Genomic DNA, 20,341 nt, shown 5'->3' with positions numbered 1-20,341 from the left:
AATCAAATTGCTTCAGAGTTCACCGTACGACAAAGAACGTTGACGATCGAAGGTGTAACGCTCGCAACTGCTAGACTAGAATCCGAAAGAAATGTTAGCAGTGACCAGCATTTTAAGTAGCGTACGTATAAGCAAGATCTTATTGAATTATGTCTCTCAAGCGAACAACGGTATAGTGGCAGAGAAAAAGAATCGCTTCCGGCGGCACATCAGTGTGACGATGTGTGCGCGAAGATTGTCATTGTACGCGCATGATAGTTGGGCTGCTCTGTCAGGCAGAAGCGAGTCTGCCGAGCGGAATACAATCTAGTATGCCACCCCTGCTGCGCAAGAGACACCGACACAAAGAAAGGAAACTCATAGAAGCACTTGTTTAAAGTAGCGAAGGCTGATTCGTGTTCAGGGACACACGTTTAATATCGTTCCAGCTTTAGGAGAAAATTTTGCAAATATTCTTTCCTTAACTGGAACGGCTTTCCATATGAAGTTACAAAACATATAAGCTGTGTACCATATAATCGAAGTTCCTTCTTTTTAAATTAAATAACAATAAATATGGGAAACTACGTTCCAGTGAAATAGCCAACATTACGGAACAGTGTTACTCATATTTTATACCTATTATCTGGATCGTTCTTTCCACACCTATAATTGGAATCATGATTATGTATGTGGGCGATGCCCCACATACCTGCACATGGTTCCGACTACGGGTACGTGAAAGTATGTTGCAGATAAAAGGGCCAGGTATATGGAAAGCTTCAGATTCAATTTAAGTTCCACTTAAGTAAGTGAACACTATTTACAAAATTTTCACAGTTATGGCTGGCGCCTATGAAAAACTAGAATAATAGCGCATAAAACGAACCTTTGCACGCGAATAAAAGTTCCTTAGCAAATTCTCGGGCCTGCGCGCGCTACATACTTATTCGCACACGATGTTTGCTTATTACGATGTGCCGACTAGCTCACGTTTACGTCAAGGCATCTCCATACTGCGCCCATGTGGAGCCGATATAACCAACACTTGAGATAACGATTGCCGTTTCGTGGCACAGGTAACTGCAACGGCCAGCCAGACGACGACAAGAAGAAGAAGGACGGCACCCTCTCGGATGACTTGGTCGATTTCATCTGCAGCTGGGAAACGCAGCTTTCGCCCGAGGAATGCGTCATGAATTTCACTGGCATCGTGAGTCGTCTTAATCTCACACAGGCCTTTACCTTGACGTATGCACATAGCGCCGAAAGAAGCAAGGTTGTCATGCGACATGCAGGCATAGCATTAAAGTTGGGTTAATGCAGAACAGTTGTACCTGGGAATCCTTTAAAGGCCGTTATGTTGCTGTTAATTGATGATGATGATGATGATGATGATGATGGATGTCTCTCCCTTGTTTCTTATTCACCAGATGTCAGAGAAAATTCAAGTTCAGGGTGATCTGTAATTTATTTTACCCTATTTTACACCGAAGCGAGTGAGACATAACGGGCTCAGTCAGTCTCGTAAACAACATAGCTTTTTCGTTGCTTCAAAAAAAAAATGGTTAGAAGCAGTAAAGAGTTGAATGCATTAAAAAGCCTTGCATGCGCATGTGTGGCAATTAGGACAGGATTTCAATGTTTATTGCTAATTTCGTGCATAATAACTGACAGACAAGTCTAAAATTTGTAACTCTACCAGAAAGGACGGGAAGGAAGCGCACAGGATTGACCGATTTGAATAATCCATGTGACACCGGCAAAGCAAGAAGTTGTAGCTAGCACCCATTCTCTAAGCTTTTTACGTGCACTAGAAACCTTCCCCTAAACGTCATCTATTCATAAAGGTCATAACTAACTGACATGCTAAGCTATCAGCATCAGCACAAACTTGCTCTCCGAATGCATCCTTCTAAGTGAGTGCGCGTATGGCTGTCGCCACCAACATAGTTACGTATCGTCATATTTTCTCGATTCTACTGCTTGTAGAGGATTAAAGCAATGCTTGTGGTACATTTTGTACAGCTACACTGTGGCATGCTTGTAAATTATGGACAGAACTGTCGAGGACAACGGAGCAATTAGCACAGTCCCTTTCTTTAAATAATTGCATTATTTCTAGCGCACACCCCTTAGCTGACTCGTCATCAAGAAAACTTTATTACATATACTGTGCTTTAATTACGCCTTAATTTTTAGCTCCCGCTAAAACCGTCTCCTAATTAACTCTGCACCCATTTGAATCCCGGGTTTTTTTGTGCGGAAGATCTCTGTAATTAGCGAGAGGCATAGAGGTTTGTCTGGCCAGGCTATTAAGATGGCTCCCAGCACACAGCGAAAAACACTTCTTTACTAATAACCTTAGATCTTGAAAACTGATATCACCTTTCTTTCTTCTTTTCTTTTTTTTCTTACGCACGACACCTCGGAGCTCATGTGTCAGGCCACCTAACGGCTTTCTTAGCACATCATTTGGCACTGCTGTTCTCAGTGTCGTTTTTCTGTTTTTCTATCGGTGTAGTACTTCGAAAGAACAGTTTACTGCGTCACGTATGATTTCTTCATGACTCAGCTTTCTTTTACTTTCTTTTTCTTCTTCCTTGTCATCTGCAGTGCTTCACTGTTACATGTATATAGTGTTGGTTTGTTAGCAATAATTTTTAAGACATGGCAGTCAGCCTCATAAAAAAAATACATCTATTATTTCAGTGGTGTTTTGAAAAGCGTGGGAGGAAGGTGGCGTGCTACATCCGCATAATGTGCTTCCGGGCGACATTCTACGCCCAACAAGGCCTTTTGTCAGGCTTTACAGCTATTTACCCTGCACCACTTTCTGCAAAATAAGTTTTAAGAAATTGTAATTTGAAGAAGAGAACACCAGATAGCTGCGTCCTTATAAAATAAAATGAATGTAAAAAAATGTATTGGCAAAGCAAATGGGAACGGAGCAGGTGCCCGCTGGTGCAAAGTGACCGCATCTTCTTGGAGAATGAAAGCGGCTGTCGGCGGCTGGAGAGGAAGATGCTGTGTAATAAGATGAGGAGGGAGACGGGGGCGGGGAGTGGTATGGCGTCAACTGCGCTCGAGAATGATGCAGTGCTAATATGCATACGGGGCCAAGCTTGCCCCTTTAATTCCCCAGCAGTGTGCTTTCCCCGTTATCATTCCCGATGGGCCCCAATAACGTGCCGCACGTAGAGGCCGGATACGCGCCGGTTCTTTAAAGAGGTTCGCTGAAAGTCAGTGCACTTTGTCCGTTCCAGGAGCCAACCGCACCCCCTCCACCGGGCGCCTGCTCGGAGATGCTGGACCGGTCCGTTTTCGGCGAATGCCCCAACCTGGTGGACGTGTCCAAGTACCTGGACCAGTGCCGCCATGACACCGCCTTGAGCGTCATGGAGAACGCGGCGACGTGCGCCTCGCTCGTCGAATACGCGCACGCCTGCTGTCGCGCCGGCGTGCACGTCGATGACGCCTACATACAGCGATTCTGCAGTGAGAATCTGCCGCCCATTTCTCTCGCTGTCTTTGTTTACCGGCTAACCATGCAGGGCTGTCTGCCTGCAACCCGCGTCAAGTTCGAGCGCTGTCGTATTTACGATCACCTGACGAACCGCGCCCCTATTTAGTACGCTATCAGGACGCTGGTTTTAGTGGCATCATGTGAAGGGACCCGACAGCGCACCAGTGGGCCGCTGCTGACGACCTTTCGAGTCGGTAGCTTTGGTTTACTGCGCAATACACGTTACGTGATCGCCTGTAGCTACGACATCTGATCTTAATCCACATGCTCATCAGTGTCTAAATTTGATCTAGACAAAAAGCCCCCAGCGTGCTGCCACCACAATCTAGACAAGATGTGTCTGGCATTTAAGGTCCGAGTCACGGCACCATTACGTCAAACGTATACCTCATAACACACGGTTATCATGACTTACGGGCAAATCTGGTCAAGTGTGTTGTGACGGTCGAATGAGACATCTGAACTTCAATTTGTGAGATATTGGGATATTCGAATTTGCAGATATACAATCTCCGCCTTGGTTATTTTTACAGCGTAGCATGTGGTTAAGATATCCTAGGACCTTATTGTTGGTCGAGCTCTTTCGATAATACATTCAACCTTGTGTTACATGGTGTCTGACTCAAGAAAACTTGAAGTTGGTGCGGTTTACTAGGTATCATTTTGATCTGCGCGAAAAGCACACACCACGCAGGAAACACGGGCGCCTTTGTGTGTCGCGCTCGCTGTATGGTGTCAGATTTGCGTGCCGTTCAAAAGATGGTGTAGTGGTGCCTGGCGCAACGCCTCGCTACAGCGAAAGGCTGCGTTCGGAGCAAGGGATTAGCCAATCAGCGTCCATGCAACGTCATATCCCTGAAAGTGACCAACAGAGAACATCTTTTCTGATAACGGAAAAAAAGAAGAAAGCCTCTAAGGGACGTATGGCAGTACGAAAGTGAAAAATATCGTCAAACTCCGAAGTTTATAGCAGGCTGTACAACGTGGCTTCTAATAATTAATCTGTGAACATTAAGACGTGGAAATGTTTCTCTTCCGGCCGCAGATATAACGTGTCCCGGAGACACGGCGTACATGAGCTGCCACGACGGCTGCCCACAGACCTGTGACGCCGAGAACCGTGCTGAAAATAGCGGAAAAGGTGTGCCGGCCGCTAAGGGCCACTACCACATGGCCGACTGCAAGAAGTTGCTCGTCGATGGATGCTTCTGTCCAGAGGGATCGGTCTTTCTGGACGGCATCTGCCGACCTCGAGAAGTCTGCGGTACGCGGCTTTTTTTAATGCTTGTTTTTAAGTGCACGCGAGTATTCACCTCAGTACAATGAGGAGTGATGACGTAATTAAGATCCTGGCTTTCGCTGTCACCAACACCAATTCACTACAAACTGAAAACCCGTCTTGACACGAGCTAGTGCCAGCATGGGTAGACACTTCTATTTCTTCCACTATCCTTTGCTCCTAAAGTTTTGATTAGTGCTTCCTACACCCAATTGTCTGTAAGGACTACCTTTATCTAGGTCAATATACTCATATGGGACCCTGATCATGAGAAATAAATTTATAGAAGAATAAAATTGGGCTGGAGCGCATACGGCAGGCATTACCAAATCCTGGCTGGGAGATTACTACTGTCGTTGAAAAGATAAGTGTACAATCATTGCATTCTACCGGTGCTAACATATGGGGCAGCAACTTGGAGGTTAACAAAGAAGCTCGAGAACAAGTTAAGGACCGCACAAAGAGCGATGGAACGAAATCTGTTAGGCCTAACGTTAAAAGACAGGAAGAGAGCGGTGTGGATCAGAGAACAAACCGGGGATAGCCGATACTCTAGTTAACATTAAGCGGAAAAAGTGGAGCTGGGCAGGCCATGTAATGCATAAGATGGGTAACCGCTCGACCATTAGAGTTACAGAATGGATACCAAGAGAAGGGAAACGCAGTCGAGGACGGCAGAAAACTAGGTGGAGTGATGAAGTTAGGAAATTCGCAGGCGCAAGTTTGAATCAGCTAGCGCAAGACGGGTAATTGGAGATGGCAGGGAGAAGCCTTCATCCTCTAGTGGACATAAATAAAGGCTGATGATGATAAGGTATTAGCTTGCACCATGCAAGGCAAGGTTTAGTTACTCGTAATTGCAAACATTTGCAGTTAACGAACAGAAATAACGTCGATTCTGTCAATTTTTTTCAGACCTCTGTGACGAGGAAGGACACAAGGTGAGCATATAATTTACTCGCTCCATAAGCCGAATGTTAAGAGACACATGCCACACATGTTTTTTTTTTTTCCTTTCATTTTTTCTTCATAGTTATCCAGAAAAGAACGAACCGTGTTTTTGCTTACTCTAACGCTTAGCGGCTGCTATGGTACGTTACTGCGTTGCTCTTTTTCACGAACAAATTAATTGTCCTTTAATACGCAGCGTGTATTCGTGCGAGTGTGGCGTCCTTCGTAAGACTACCTGTTCAACTTCTCACGTCATTTCCCACTGCATCTGTGAAGAGACAATCAAACACGCGTGTTATGTATTTGTGATCGTTATAATGTTGAACGCGACTTTCTTCGGTGTGTGCTAAACCGGTTAGATCCTAGACCACCCCAGTCTTACAACATGACGCGGGCATTACTACAGCTTATGAAATTGACTGGCCTCAGGGACCGATCGTAGCCGTTACGGGCAGCCGAATGTGTTCCCACTGCCGCTGCAGTCTCACTCACCTTTCTTTTCATTGCTTAATCCGCTTCCCGCTTCGTAGACTTGCAAGCCAGACGCACGTCCGTTTGACCTTACGTTTCCTTCCTTCCTCCCAGTGTTGTTTGCATAGAGAAAGAGGGTCCAGTGAACGAAAGAAGGCGATAAAGCTAATGGTCGATGAAAATACGGCCAGCCATTTATAGCGCTGTCACAGGTGCTCATGCATTTCGTTCCTTTCAAGAATCATCGCGTGATTTCAAGATGTTTTTGCGGCAATGGCCGAAAAGCCAGACGAGAATGGTGTTCGCTGCAGGCGGTTCTAGACACTGCCAAGGTTAACCGGAAATCGCTCCACCTGAGTGTCGGTCCCCTGTCGACTTGGGTGGTGGCTAAACATGCCACAGATTATGAGCGAGTATATACAGAATAACCAATGAGCCTTATTGGTTGACCTTCTTATATTTCCTTCTTTCCTCCCTTTCCCCCTCCCTTCTAGGGTGGTTTGCAAAAAGAAAGAAGATGTATTCGTTTGCCTGTCAGTAAGAACTAAAATTTTAAAGAACTAAATCTATTAGAGTCTCTAAAGGAGTACGTTTACGTAGGTCAATTGCTCACAGGGAACCCTGATCATGAGAAAGAAATTTACAGAATAAAATTGGGTTGGAGTGCATAAGGCAGGCATTGACAAGTCCTGACTGGGAGCTTACACTGTCGTTGAAAATAAAAGTGTACAATCATTGCATTCTACCGGTGCTAACATACGGGGCAGAAACTTGGAGGTTAACAAATAAGCTCGAGAACAAGTTAAGGACCGCACAACGAGCGATGGAACGAGAAATGTTAGGCGTAACGCTAAAGGACACAAAGAGAGCGGTGTGGACCAGAGAACAAACGGGGATAGCCGACATTCTAGTAGACATTAAGAGAAAGAAATAGAGCTAGGCAAGCCATGTAATGCGTAGGCCAATAACCGGTGGACTATTGGAATTCGAATGGGTGGAAGGGAAGAGCAGTCCAGGACGGCAGAAAACTAGGAGGGGTGATGAAATTGGGAAATTTGCAGGCGAAAGTTGGAATCAGCTAGCGCAAGACAGGAATAATGGGAGATCGCTGGGAGAGGCCTTCGTCCTGTAGTGGACATAAAAATAAGCTACTGCTGATGATGGTGGTGGTGGTGGCGAATAACCCATCTAACAGCCAAATGAAGTTAGTGACACGGTATGTCCCTTATCACAAATGCTGCCAAGACAGATTACCAAGTCGGCTAGATGGAGCAAATGCACAGTTCCTCCAATTCACAAAGTAGGCTCTACGCCTGCTGAGCGGTACACTACGTCACTGAGCTACTGTTGATGATAAGCAAGTGTTGATAAACCTTTGCACCCACGCATCAGTGTTCTCAGAAACAAATCGGTGTCTCTGAAAAAGTTCGGTAGGGGTCCCAGAGTTCGTAGGAGAACTAACAGCTGCCCGTGACGGGTTTATACGTAAAGCGGTTGCCTGCGCAGCCATGGAAGGTTTAGTCGTACCTCGGATGACAGGTGAGTCCTACGCGTCAAATCGTTTGCCTCAGGAACGGTGGTTGGTTCTAAACTGCTTGGCAGCTACAGTTATAAGAAACTGTTCGATGGTCAAACGCAGGGCCATGACAGCAGAATATTATTAAGCACATCAGCAAACGAAGGAGCGTCGCTGTTAGCCATCCCGGCTAAAGATGATAAGACATATCCGAATGTCACCCAGCCATATTCGACAGAGTAAGTCTTCTTCGCAGTACGAGAGTCTGGGCAGAAGTTGAGGCCCCATGAAGCATGAAGGTATTTCTGTTCTGTTCACCCAATGCGCGGGGGTAGACAAGGGGCGACCTTGGTTATTTACATACTTCTTTTATTTGTGTTCTCTTCCAATACCGATGAGAACAATTCTCGGCACACACAGGTTTAACACGAAAAATCACACACACTGTACCAGGGTACTAAGCTACATTTTCTAACTGAGATCGTTCCGACTTTCTGTTGGTTCATAATGCTAGACACTTAGACAAGATTTCCAGAAATGTATCCGCGCAAGTCAAGCATCTCAATCAGTTCAGCCGCACGCTGCAATCTGTGCCCAGCCTTCTGGTTAGTCCTGTTGAATGCACGTCTGCAATTATTCTGAAAACTGAAGAGAGGGTCGGAGCGAAGATCAAGATGTTAATTTTCTTCCACAGCAAATTTGAAAGGAAGTTTTAAGTTTACAAGTGCCTTCCCCTTTTGTTCTTATCATTTAGCTCCGGTAAGGCAATAGGCGTGATTAAATATTAATCTTATTGACGGATACTTTCTGCGTTGACGTGGCAACGAACTCGTATTTATAACGTACAGTAGTCATTGCTCAATTTTAGCTTTGCCATTATAGGATCCTTTCTTTTTCTTCTTCTTTTTGTTCTTTCATCGTATCCAAATCACTTGCGTTCTCCTCACGGCTGTCTTTTTTCTTTTCTTTCCTTCTTTCTTTCTAATTCTATACATTAATAATAATAAAAGCTAAGGCAGATCAGACAAATATTCGACTTTAGAAAAACAACGTGAGGAATGAATCTAAAATGTTCCAAATTGTGGGAAACATTAGCGAGGCCCTGTTCAGGCAGCGTAGTCGTGCCTGCAAGCGATGTCCGGAACTATAACCATTGTAAGCCTAAACCCTTTGGCACGATCATGGAAATATAATCTACCTCTTTTTCTTCTACAGAGTTTCTATTTCCGACACGAACTCCTCGGAGGCTGTCGTTAATAGCACCTTCTTAAAGAATACGAGCAAGGCAGCCACAAGTTAAGCAGCGAAACCTTTCAGCACAAAAAAAAAAGAAAAAGAAAGGGGGATGCTCGCTTTAAGCAAGGTCTTAGTACAAGTTCGACTTTACATAAACACCGCACCGTAACTTATGAATATTGTTTTTCGTTATTTAACTGCGCTAAATCTTCTTCCACGCCTCGTGGCTAGAGCAGTTCGTTTAAATACGGATTTCTCGACTGCTTAATCATGCTTGTGGTATCTTTGGTACGTTCGACAAGGCCATCCGTCTGGGGATGATATTGTGTTGAATGGCGGAACTGCGAAGTGCAGAGTCTAAGCAATTCTTCCACGGCGTCAGCGACGAATTGGAGACCACGGTCGCTGATGATTACGCGAGGCGGACCGTGACGAAGAATTACGTAGCGTAACAAGAAGGCAGTGACGCAAGTTGCTGTGGAGGAAGATATCGCACCGGTTTCCGCGTATCTAGTTAGGTGATCGGCACAGACGATGACCCAGCGGTTGTTGTTCAAAGATCGTGGAAACGGTCCTAGCAGGTCGATACCAACTTGCTCGAAAGGTGTAGTAGGCGGCGCTACAGGATGAAGAAGGCCTTGCGGAGCGCTTGTAGGTCACTTGTGACGCTGGCACTTGTCGTAGCTCGACACGTATTGTTTAGTGGAATGCCGCATCTTAGGCCAGTAAAACCGCTCCTGTATTCGATGTAAGGTGCGAATGAATCCAAGATGGCCTGACATCGGATCATCATGCATGACACGGAGAATGTCACATTGCAGGCTTTGGGGAACAACCAGTAAATACCACGCGCCACTTGCTGAATAATTTGTCTTGTATAACAGTCCATCGCGAAGGCAGAAGCGACCACTGGCCTTGGGACTGCAGGCATCGGCGAACAGGGTGTTCAAACATAATTGCTCTGTTTCCGCTGGAAGACGGTGGCGTCAGGAAACGTGTGAGAGACAGCAGCAAAGCAGGTGTCGAGGTTGTCCGCGTTATCCTCCGTTGCGGACAGAGCAAGGCGAGAAAGGCAGTCAACGTCGGCATGACGTCTTCCGCTTTTGTACGACACAAAGAAGTCAAATTCTTGGAGCCGTCAAGCCCAGCGTGCTAGACGACCGGAGGGGTCACAGAGAGTAACAAGCCAACACAAGGAATAATGGGCGGTTACAATTGTGAATGGACGCCCGTAGAGGTAGCAACGAAACTTCTGAACAGCAAAGACAGCCACTAAGCATTCTTGCTCTGTCACAATGTTGTTTCGTTCAGCTTTGCTGAGAAAACGGCTCGCATAGGCAACCACATACTCTTCATTATTATGGCGCTGAACAAGCACACCTCCGATGCCGATTCCGCTGGCGTCACTGTGCACTTCAGTAGGAGCAGACGGATCGAAGTGACGAAGAATGGGTTCTGAAGTCAGCAGAAACTTGAGTTGAGAGAATTCCGCGTCGGCATTCAGGTGTCCACTCGTATGGGCTGTCTTTTCGCAAGAGACTTGTCAAAGGATAAACAACGTCCGTGAGTCTGGTCACGAACCATCGAAAGTAGGAGCATAAACCCAGGAAGCTGCGGAGTTCTTTTAGTGACTGAGGTGGCTTAAAGGCACTGCCTGCTTCTATTTTCCCGGGGTCTGGCTTGACACCATCTTTGTCAACCAGGTGACCAAGGACTAATGCTTGTCGTTCGCCAAACCAGCACTTCTTAGAATTCAAAACCAAGCCGGCCTTTTCGACGCAGCCTAAAACGAGATATAAACGGACGTTATGCTCTGCGAAAGTACGTCCAAAAATTACAACGTCATCTAGATAGCACAAACATAAGCGTAACATTTTTTTTTACATTTCGATTTTTGGGGTCGCTTAAAAGCAATAAGATTAGCTCGCATGTGCCTTTAAACATAACATACCGTTCCGAAGTACAACGTCCGGTATGCGTTCTCCACAAATGCAAAATTTTTCAAGAGGACGCTTCTGGTGTTCACGTTGCGCGTCGCAATTAAAGCGTGCTGGAACAAACCGGCTGCGAAAAATTATCAATTCTGGCCTAAAACATGGAAGTTTGTTTTATTTCAGATCATTTATTTACTCTCAGATTTGTTCCGCAATGTAAACAGCAGTGGTTAGTAATAAGTTAAAGTACAATGGCTGCAAGCAAAATATTAGACAGATGACAACGTAACGTAACTCAGTTGTTCGTATTATGGTGACCTTGAAGGACATTAGAGTAACCAGAGAGATAAAGAAAGCAGGATTGTGAGAACGCAGGGAGGTTTTCTATACCCGTCAGTGTGAGTGGGAAGGGAAAGGCGTTGTAGCATTTCGTTTTCACCCATGCATATTTACGAGGCATGTTTAGTGCCTGTATTGGGTTCATTTCGTGTAATATTACCATTTTTAAGCATTTAGCATGATAACGTACTTGTTAACATTTTCTAGCTTCATTCGAATAATTCAAGCAAGTACCCATCCTCAGACTTCGCTGCAGCACAGAATATCAGAGGCAGAGTGTCGCTTGGCGCCGAGCTGACACTGCCAGCGCACGGGCCTAGGCTTCCCCTCAAAGCGTCAAACCAAGGCCCATTGCTTAGCTCGACCACTCTTCGTGAAAGAGGCCACCCATTCAGCTTGCTGCATTTATTCTTTCGTTGCCGCTGTGTCGAATCAGCGTCGTAGACAACTGGGAAGGCTGTTTCGCCTTCAGTAGCGGAGGAGGTCGCTATTTTAATGCGCGAGTGCAGCATCAGTTAGGCTTGACTTCATATGGTTGTTCACAAGAAAGGGTAGATTGTTATTCCACGAGACATAAAAAGAGACCAACGAAAGGGACCTTCGCAAAATTTTATTACAAATGGTTGAATAGCATTCACCCATTCATGCCTTCACGTCTTTTTGCATAATCATATCCACACCAAAAGAGCAAGGAATAGGAAACGAGCTTCGCGGGACACTGCGCGATATGTCGCCTGTCAAAGAAACGGGGCGTCAGACTGTCAAATAACGGAGTGCGAAATGGCAAACTTTGTTAAGCGTGCCGAAACCCGCTCATAACCTGCACGCAACAAAATAGTTAGCTGCGACTAAATCTATCTGTCTGTCTTTCTATCTATCTGTCCATCTCATTCTTGCTGTCAACATAAACTGTCAATGTTGGAAAGGCTGGTCGCTAATTCGACTCCGAAGTGTTAAGTAACATCGAAGATAAGTTAAGTAACATCGTTAAGTTACATCAAAAGTGTACGTGTAAATACGGGCTAGCAGTAAGAGACGAGATGAAACCAGGTTGAAGGTCATATCGCACATTTCTCACAGCCACGACTTTATAAAGCTATTGATATGTGCCAACGAAGGTCGGCCGAGAGAGGCCATCGTCACAAATCCATGCTATATGCCCGTGAAATGGCATTTCGGTTTTGCGATAAACATTTCGCCGAACGTGTGTCGACAAATGTCTCGTTTTCGTACGAATCGTTCACGCTATTAGTGCGGGCCATCTACAGTCGCCGTGCTGCGTTCAGTCAATTAGTGGCTGAAACCATGGGTACCGCTTAATTATTGCCGCTCATAATAAAGCAGCCCAGTGCAGAAGGATTTTCAGTCAAAGATAAATAAAAGCATGCTTCCTGATGTTAAAGTATGGTTCTTAATTAGGTTATAGCTAATCAACGCCGACAGATCGCGGGCGTCTAGGCATCAATTTTCCCAGCTGGAATTATAGACGTGTTCATGCTACTGTGCCATATGCTTTCATGACACCTGCTGGTATGGCATGGCAATGCGTGACCCCCCTCCCGTGCCCCCCCCCCCCCCCCCCGCAAGTCGCAAAATATACTGCACAATCTGAGACGTGCCATTGCCCAAACTTCTAACTTGTTAAGCGTTGGTATAAGTGTGATTCTAGATATTTATATTACAAGTAATTTCCCCTATGTTGTCCTTGGGGTCATTGTTTGTTGGCTTCTTATGATATGATTAATAATAATCGGGCCCCTCGGTTCCCTTTATTCTCATATATATACATATAGCCAACCTGTTCTCCGCTAAGTAAGCGTCACTTGAGTCTTGAAAGATTATTCCATTTAAAACTGATAAGGTGCTGCTCTTTAGTGCGTCTCTAAGCATACTGGAGCTTCAGGCATACTTGGCCATTGTGGAAGTGCCAATTATGCGTAGCGTGCCACGAAAGCGCTTCAGTGGTTCTGTATAGTATTGTGGTCCTAATGAGACGTTGCAAATATTTCTGAAGGTGCGTGCGTTGGTGTTGTTTCTTTGTGTGTTCTTTGTTCCATGGCTTTCCATGGCTTACCGTACATGCTGTAGGCAGCGTGCCAGGTTTCGCAGACAGGCAAACGTATACTCTGCGTACTAAAGACACACTCTCCATTTGACGATTCCGCGCAGGTGGGTGACGAGTGGCAGCGTGACAAGTGCACCCACTGCACGTGCAAGAAGGGCGGCCGCGCCGACTGCCAGCACGAAGTGTGCCCGGCGGACCCTGTGTGCCGCGAAGACCAGAAGCTGGTGCGCTTGAACGACAAGGACCGCTGCTGCGATGAGAAATACTGCCGTGAGTGACAGCTCGGCACTTTGTGTGCGTCCTAATCACGTTCGTGTCAACGGTCTTTTTTTTTCTTTAAATACACTTCTTCAGCGAAGTCATGAATAACAAACTAACCCACCAGTACCCATCGACTGCTATTGGCCAATAGGTGACACCAATCAAGAAGAGAGTTTGAATCAGTGCGCTTCTTCCTAGTGTTACTGTGTATATTTATTGACGTAGTATTAAAGGAGTCCTTAACCACGCCTAAGGCATAGTGAAAAAATTCTGTCCGCGGATAGCATTCGCTGCTGTGAACATCTCGGCCAAATTTTGCAGTCGGGCGCGGCGCGTGGAGCTCGCAAGCGGAGCGCGAAGTCACCTTTTTCCTCGAACACTCTCTTTTCAACAGAAGGCTGCTCCTCACACTTTTTTGGACGCTTTATTTCGTAATATAGCAGATTCTCATACGAGGCTGCTATTGGCCAATAGGTGACATCAATCAAGAAGGGAGTTTGAATCATTGTGCTTCTTCCTAGCGTTACTTTGTGCATATTTATTGACGTAGTTTAATAAACAGGCTAATGTAAGCTAAAATCTGCTTTAGAATTTGATAATAATTGCGTTCTTCTTGAAGAAGCCGATTGTCATCTGCTCACGCTCGACCGCGGCCGTCAGCGCAGGAATTAAAATTTGGCCACCCTGCTTATCGGCGTCGTAGCTCGCATGACACTTAGGGGCAGGAAACAAGGAGAGTGTGGCTTTTGTAAGAGTAGTAATGCGCGTAACGCAGCCGTGGCGGTGGCTTAGATGACCAGTACCATTTTCAACTGGCAAAATGTTTCAAGGCTGCATGACGACACCAAAAGTGTGCATTATAAGAAGCAGATGTAGAGCAATCAAGCGAAAAGACAAATCCTTACATAAAAATGTCACGTATATTCTTTCCACATATCTCACCACTCAATCCTCAACACACAAAGCCAGCAGTGAGCTCCCACCCCTTCCAAGATTAAGTAAAAGAGAAAAAGGAAGAAGTAAAGTGGTGCCGCTGTACGGTTCAGCGATATTTATGAAGGTGTATTCCTGCAGCACCTCGCATCATACCTATACTACACTCTCTAGACAATGCGGTAGAGAATTCAAAAGAAGAACGCGATGATTCTAGCGGTCCACAAAACCATCTCACAAGGGCACCAGCCTAAAAGGAAAGAAGAAAGACACGAAGAGACATGCGCTGAGATGTAGAGTCGTGCTACAATGACATGGCGCAGCGCATCCCCCCACTCGTTGTGTCCTGCTTTAATATACAGAGCAAGCAGTCATTCTGAAAAGAGAGAAAAAAAAAAAGGAGCGCCACATTTTTCTAAGAACCAGCGGCACCGGCTGTATTTGATGATGTCAAGCCACGTCGCTGTTGCGAACAAACGGACGCAGGCGCCTTTTATCGCTGAGGTCGTTTCGGGGCACTTTCTCCTTGACACCCCATTCATCGACTATAAGGGATATTCTCGAAAATTACCAGGCTCTATGGGCCTGGCGCACAACGTTGGATAAAAAGAAAAGTGTATGAAATGAGTTCCAAAAATATTGCGAGTGCTGCATCGCTAGTTTCTTCTTTTTTTTTTTCCTGGCTGGCAACGGATTCTCGTTTTGTCCTCAAGGAACCATACTTTTAGGTCGTCGATACGAGACGAGGCGTGCGCGTCCGTCCTCGTAATGACGTGATTACGGTGTTTCTCCGTCATCCATCTACAGAGCTTCTGGTTAAATGTGAACACTGTTGTGAAAGCTACGGAGCTTGGATATTGCTTAACCAGGTAATTATTCAGGATGGCAACTCTGTCACAAGTACCACTGGCTCGCGACACGTTGGGCTCCTTTTTCTGCTCCATGAAGGCAGTGACTGATCGCACCTCTTTATTACGTGAGAAAAATCTGGGGCCAAATTCATAATGCGTTTCGGTCGTAAGTGTTGTTTTTCATAGGGCGGCCGTCCTCCCTAATAACGTGTCCGTCTTAACGACTGTCTCGCAGGTGATCTTGCGAGCGGTTCTAGCTTAAGTATACTTTATTGTGAATACGCGCCGCGATTAGTAAATACGCTCGTTCAGTAGCAAGCGTAAGCCATAACTTCGAGGAAGATTGCACGATGTCTGTGAATTACTATGTGCTCCCTCCTGTTTCGAGCAAGCGAGAAAAAGAAAAGATAGGAATGAAAGAGATGAAAAGAAACAGAAAAACAAAAGAAGACAAGTATCGGCAAAAGCCCATTTCCTGGAAGCGAGAAAACGATGGCGAGAAAGACCGCTGGCTGTATGTACTCGACGTGGACCATCTCAGCCTTATTCGCAGAACGCAACTATGTACAGCGCAGCGCCGAATTACAGACTGTCGGTGCGCAAAACGTTTCGGAGGATTTCTTTCTTTCTCTCTTTTTTTTTCTTGTTCTTTTCTGTTATCGCTGCCTGCGACTCCGGCAATCAAGGTAGCGACTTCTCGGAGTATCTTCATAGCGGCACACGACATGGGTTCCAGCGAGCTTCGACTGATAGTACCGTGCAGAAGGTTCTGCTATCGGGCAGCAATGGGATTCGTGGTGTTATTATATGTCGGCTAATCAGCAGCGCGATTCGCAAAGTCGGCAGCTGCGCGCAAGAGCAGTTTCATTACTGGCCGAGTCACCTTCTGCTGTTGTATTCTTTTGTTGCCCCGATTCGCCAGCGTACGGACGTCGACCAATCGCTCATGTTTCTTGCGAGCAATAAACGTCTTTTAGATGGTAGCCCCGATGACCTCACGACATGGCCTTGGCCTTCATACCGCTGCGTGGTATTGCTCAGAGGAACATTTACGGTTGTATGACGGGCGACATATCAGCGGCTAGGAATCATATACGTGCAGCCGTCCCGTTATGGCAGCCAATTTTCTTTGCTAAACGAGGTGCAGGAAGAAAGAGATAACGTGTAAACATGGCGTCTTAAGAACAACGTAGTTGTGTTTGGATATATATATATTACGTCGGGGATAACTATAGTGCCACTTGTGCGTTGATATGGCTCAGCAGAGATGGGAGGCGTCGGTAATAGTGACGAAACCCGTATGAATGTGGGCGTAGCATTCGTATAGGTTCGACGGTGCGCCTTTTGAAAAGAAGTCACGCGTCACGGCACTTTTGGAATTGGCGATGAAAGCCTGGAGAAACAGTTACGCAATGGCGGGCGCGCGCCCTGTTATACGATGGTTGTGCAAAGCCGAAAAGAGCGAGCGTCGTTTGGCACCGCGATTCTTGCGTGCAAGCGATTCCTTTGGCGAGATGAACTGTAAATGTAGACGGGTAAAAGAAGTGTTTCGCAACGGTCCAGTTGTATTCCATGCCGAGGACGCTGTCTTAATTTTGCGAGAACAAAACGTTGCGCAACTACTTCAATTTCGTCTGCCCAGGGTATATTGTAAATTCTGAGATCGTTTTGGTTACATGTATTGCAGCGCTGATTCTATGTATAATTTCAGCTACATCGGTGACGGTCGTCACTTTTGAGACCTGACAATCACTGTATACGCGACAAGAAACATCACCTCCAGATCACTTCCCATCACTTAAGGTGTCAGTTTCACCTTGTCCTTAATGTGCTTGCAATATGAATGTTATTGATATTTAGAAAAAGAAATCACGCAGCATTCCACTGCTGTGAAGGTGGATTACCAGGGAAGCAGTTTAGCACACGACATAGAGGCGGCACAGAATATAGATCAAAGGTATGAGCAAATTTTGTCTCTATTGAGCGGCGATGGCGGTCGTCCCGAAGAAAGACACACACTCACACACACACTTTTATTTTGATTGGCGGTCTTGATCAGCGGCACACATTGGCATGGAAGACTACCGCCACCTCGGGGAGCCGGCCGAAAGTAGATACGCGCGACGGGACCGCCACGTCGGGAGAGCGGAAGGAAACTGGGCACGCAAAGGCTTGGAACGACGACAAACATGGCCGATGCGGGTCGCACAGCGGCAAATCTTTGAGAAACCCTTATCGTCTATCTACCTGAGAGTCTACTGATTTTGAAAATGCTGCCTATTGATAATCTACTGAAAATGCACATCCAAGTGATGAGACGTATAAGCTTTTGCATATAATGAGGCGATTTTGCATCAAATTCGGGAGCTGAGTTTTTGCACAGGCAGATCTGTTGACGAACGGGGAAAGTGCATAGAACCCTAGCCGTAGACAGCTTCCCTCTAAAAAGGAAAGTACAATCCCTGCGATGAATGGTGGCGCTCAATGACAGGGTTGACCCTAACTAAGCGCTACTCTTGCGGCATAGAAAAGAAATCGTCCCCATTGCTGCACACAAGTGGGGCAAGAACCTTGCAAGAAAAATGCTTAACGCTGATTCATAGGTGTACGCTGTTACTGCAAAATTACATAGTCATGTTGCATGAAACCCACATATGCTACAAACCTATTTATATATACATATGTGAGCACATACGTGCTAACGAGCAGTTAATCAATATAAAGAAAACAAAAATGAGCACAAATGCCAATTCTTGCCCGAGGAGAACACCAATTGTCTGCAGCATTAACGAATGAAGCACACTACATACGAGCTTCACGATATTTTTATTGTCCACATCATTTGAGATTTTCATCTTTGAGAGGCGCACCGACGTGCGAAAAAAAGCAGCAATTACAATTTTGTATTTGCTTTCCTGAAGATTTAGGAGAAAATATTGATTTTTGAAAAGCCCGTCCCGCAATTTACGGCGCTTTGTTCTTCGAATGACGATAACGGGAATAGGACGAACGGAGCGACTACTTTCCAAGGAAGAAATTCGTGGTTAAAACAGGATATATTTCACTCAAAGCGCCAGGCACAGTTGATTTCTGAGAAAAGAGCAACCTTCAGCGTTCATGATAAGGACTGTTTGAATCGAAACTGTCGACAGGGACCCAAGTTTGAAAAAAAAAATAAATGCAACACGAATGATCTTTTTTATTACCATTTCTTTTCGCGCTACGGTGGCTTTATCTGACAGGTGCCAAGAACACGTGAAGCATCCTTTTCACACCCACTCGCTGACGCACTTAAAGCATTAGATCGCCATCCAAGCTTGACATGTGTCAACAACGCGTCTCGAATAGTTCGGTGCATTGCTATATGAACGGTTACAGCAACAAATGAAGGTGCACCAAACCTTCCTCTTCAATTCAACATGCACAAATATATACAAATATATGCACAAATACAAGTATATGTTCCCATAAACAAGCATTTGAACAAGCAGGCGAGCAAAATCTCACCGAACGTAATGAGCAGCAAATATATATAAAGTGTATACGAAAACAGCGTGACAGGTTTACGCAAGCAAAGGGTCCGAGAAGTTCTCGCCGGAAAAGCCACCACCAAACGTGGTACACAGCGACGCACGAAAGAGAGAGCCCAAATGGTTTTGCCGCTTAGATTCCACTGCTAACTTGAACAAAAGCACTGCGCCTTGTTCCCTAACGACAACTAAGAGGTTTAAACAAATGCTGGTCTTATTCTAAGAAAATACGGAATTACAGTGAGCCATCGTTCTATAGGTATGTCGTCCTTGGCGCTTGGCTTTATGTGGAAGGTCACAGGTTAAATAATTATTGATGTTTTATATATATATATATATATATATATATATATATATATATATATATATATATATATAACTAGCACACAAAACAAATTTGTGTGTGCGCGTATATGAGTGCGCCGCGACACCGATCCGTCGTAAGCCTGACGTTTCGTCTTTACGAGAATGCCGGTTTACTCTTGACGACAAAAAAATTCTTGTATTCTAAATAATACCAGGCTTACGACACCGATACTAGTCATATTTTGGGACACTTTCTGTCATGTTTTTCAAATGGGATTCTTCCAAACCGTGCAAGGGCATCATGGCATCAGAATTCACGAATAGACTTGCAGCTCGAGGCCGAGCAGTAACGACTATCCTTGAGCTTCACCGTCGCTGTCCTTGACCAACAGTAAACAAACACATAAAAGGGAATAGTCGTAAGTGACGGCTATTGGGCGTGCTTGCAACGGTTTCGGAAGCAAACAAGAGCATCGAAGACTCCAACAAGCATGGAAGACTCCAATAAGAATAGCATCGCTGCTCCGCACCCCACGCCGGCCGAACGAGACGATCGTTAACTGTGCGACGAGCATCGTTATACGATGGCCTCCACTTCGTTTGGTTGTCAGTTATAACGTGGGATCCTTGCGTAATCTAATGCCACTGTCGTTGTGCTACGTGCTGTTTCGATGCTGCCAAGACCATCAGTAATAGTAACTGCACTGCCTCTGCGATGCGGGCGACAGAGTTGCTTCTAGCATTCCGACGGGACACAGGCCCTGGCCCTGGCGCGTGCGCCGTGGCCCCACGCGTCGCAGGCTTACAAAGCGACGCGGGCATTGTTACAGTTCATGAAGTTGACTGGCCTGAGTGACCGATTGTGAAGTGTTGGACAGCCGCACGTGCTCATACTGCGAGTACTCTTTCTTCTCTCTCTCTCTCTCCTTTCTTTTCATCCCTTTAAACCCCTTCCCCGTGTAGGGTAGCAAACCGGACGTGCGTCTGGTTAACCTCCCTGCCTTTTCTTTCTTCTTTTTCCTCTTGCTCCTCCAAATTCGAGTTCTCGCGTTAGAGAATTTCGAGCGTGTGGTTCCGCGTTTGTTTTCTTTCCCTTCTTTCATGTGGGGCCATATACATCTGAAGTAATTTGAAAAGCCTGTGGCTATGTTAACCTCTCCACTT

The 20,341-nt window shown here is 45.7% G+C and overlaps 1 protein-coding gene across 3 annotated transcripts in view; it reads left to right on the top strand.

Annotated features, from left to right (window-relative positions):
• The window catches only part of LOC119466197 (hemocytin), a 184,324-nt gene that overhangs the window by 132,216 nt on the left and 31,767 nt on the right, over positions 1-20,341 (top strand). For all 3 annotated transcript variants that reach the window (XM_037726688.2, XM_037726687.2, XM_037726686.2), the window contains exons 63-67: positions 1,059-1,192; positions 3,246-3,477; positions 4,551-4,769; positions 5,700-5,725; positions 13,401-13,566. In XM_037726688.2, coding sequence (XP_037582616.1) covers positions 1,059-1,192; positions 3,246-3,477; positions 4,551-4,769; positions 5,700-5,725; positions 13,401-13,566 — 777 coding nt within the window. The remainder of the gene's footprint in view (positions 1-1,058; positions 1,193-3,245; positions 3,478-4,550; positions 4,770-5,699; positions 5,726-13,400; positions 13,567-20,341) is intronic.

Source organism: Dermacentor silvarum, chromosome 10, assembly GCF_013339745.2.
Source record: "Dermacentor silvarum isolate Dsil-2018 chromosome 10, BIME_Dsil_1.4, whole genome shotgun sequence".
Classification (NCBI taxonomy): domain Eukaryota; kingdom Metazoa; phylum Arthropoda; class Arachnida; order Ixodida; family Ixodidae; genus Dermacentor; species Dermacentor silvarum.
Note: the sequence above shows the minus strand (reverse complement) of the source record. Positions and strands in the feature narration are given on the sequence as shown.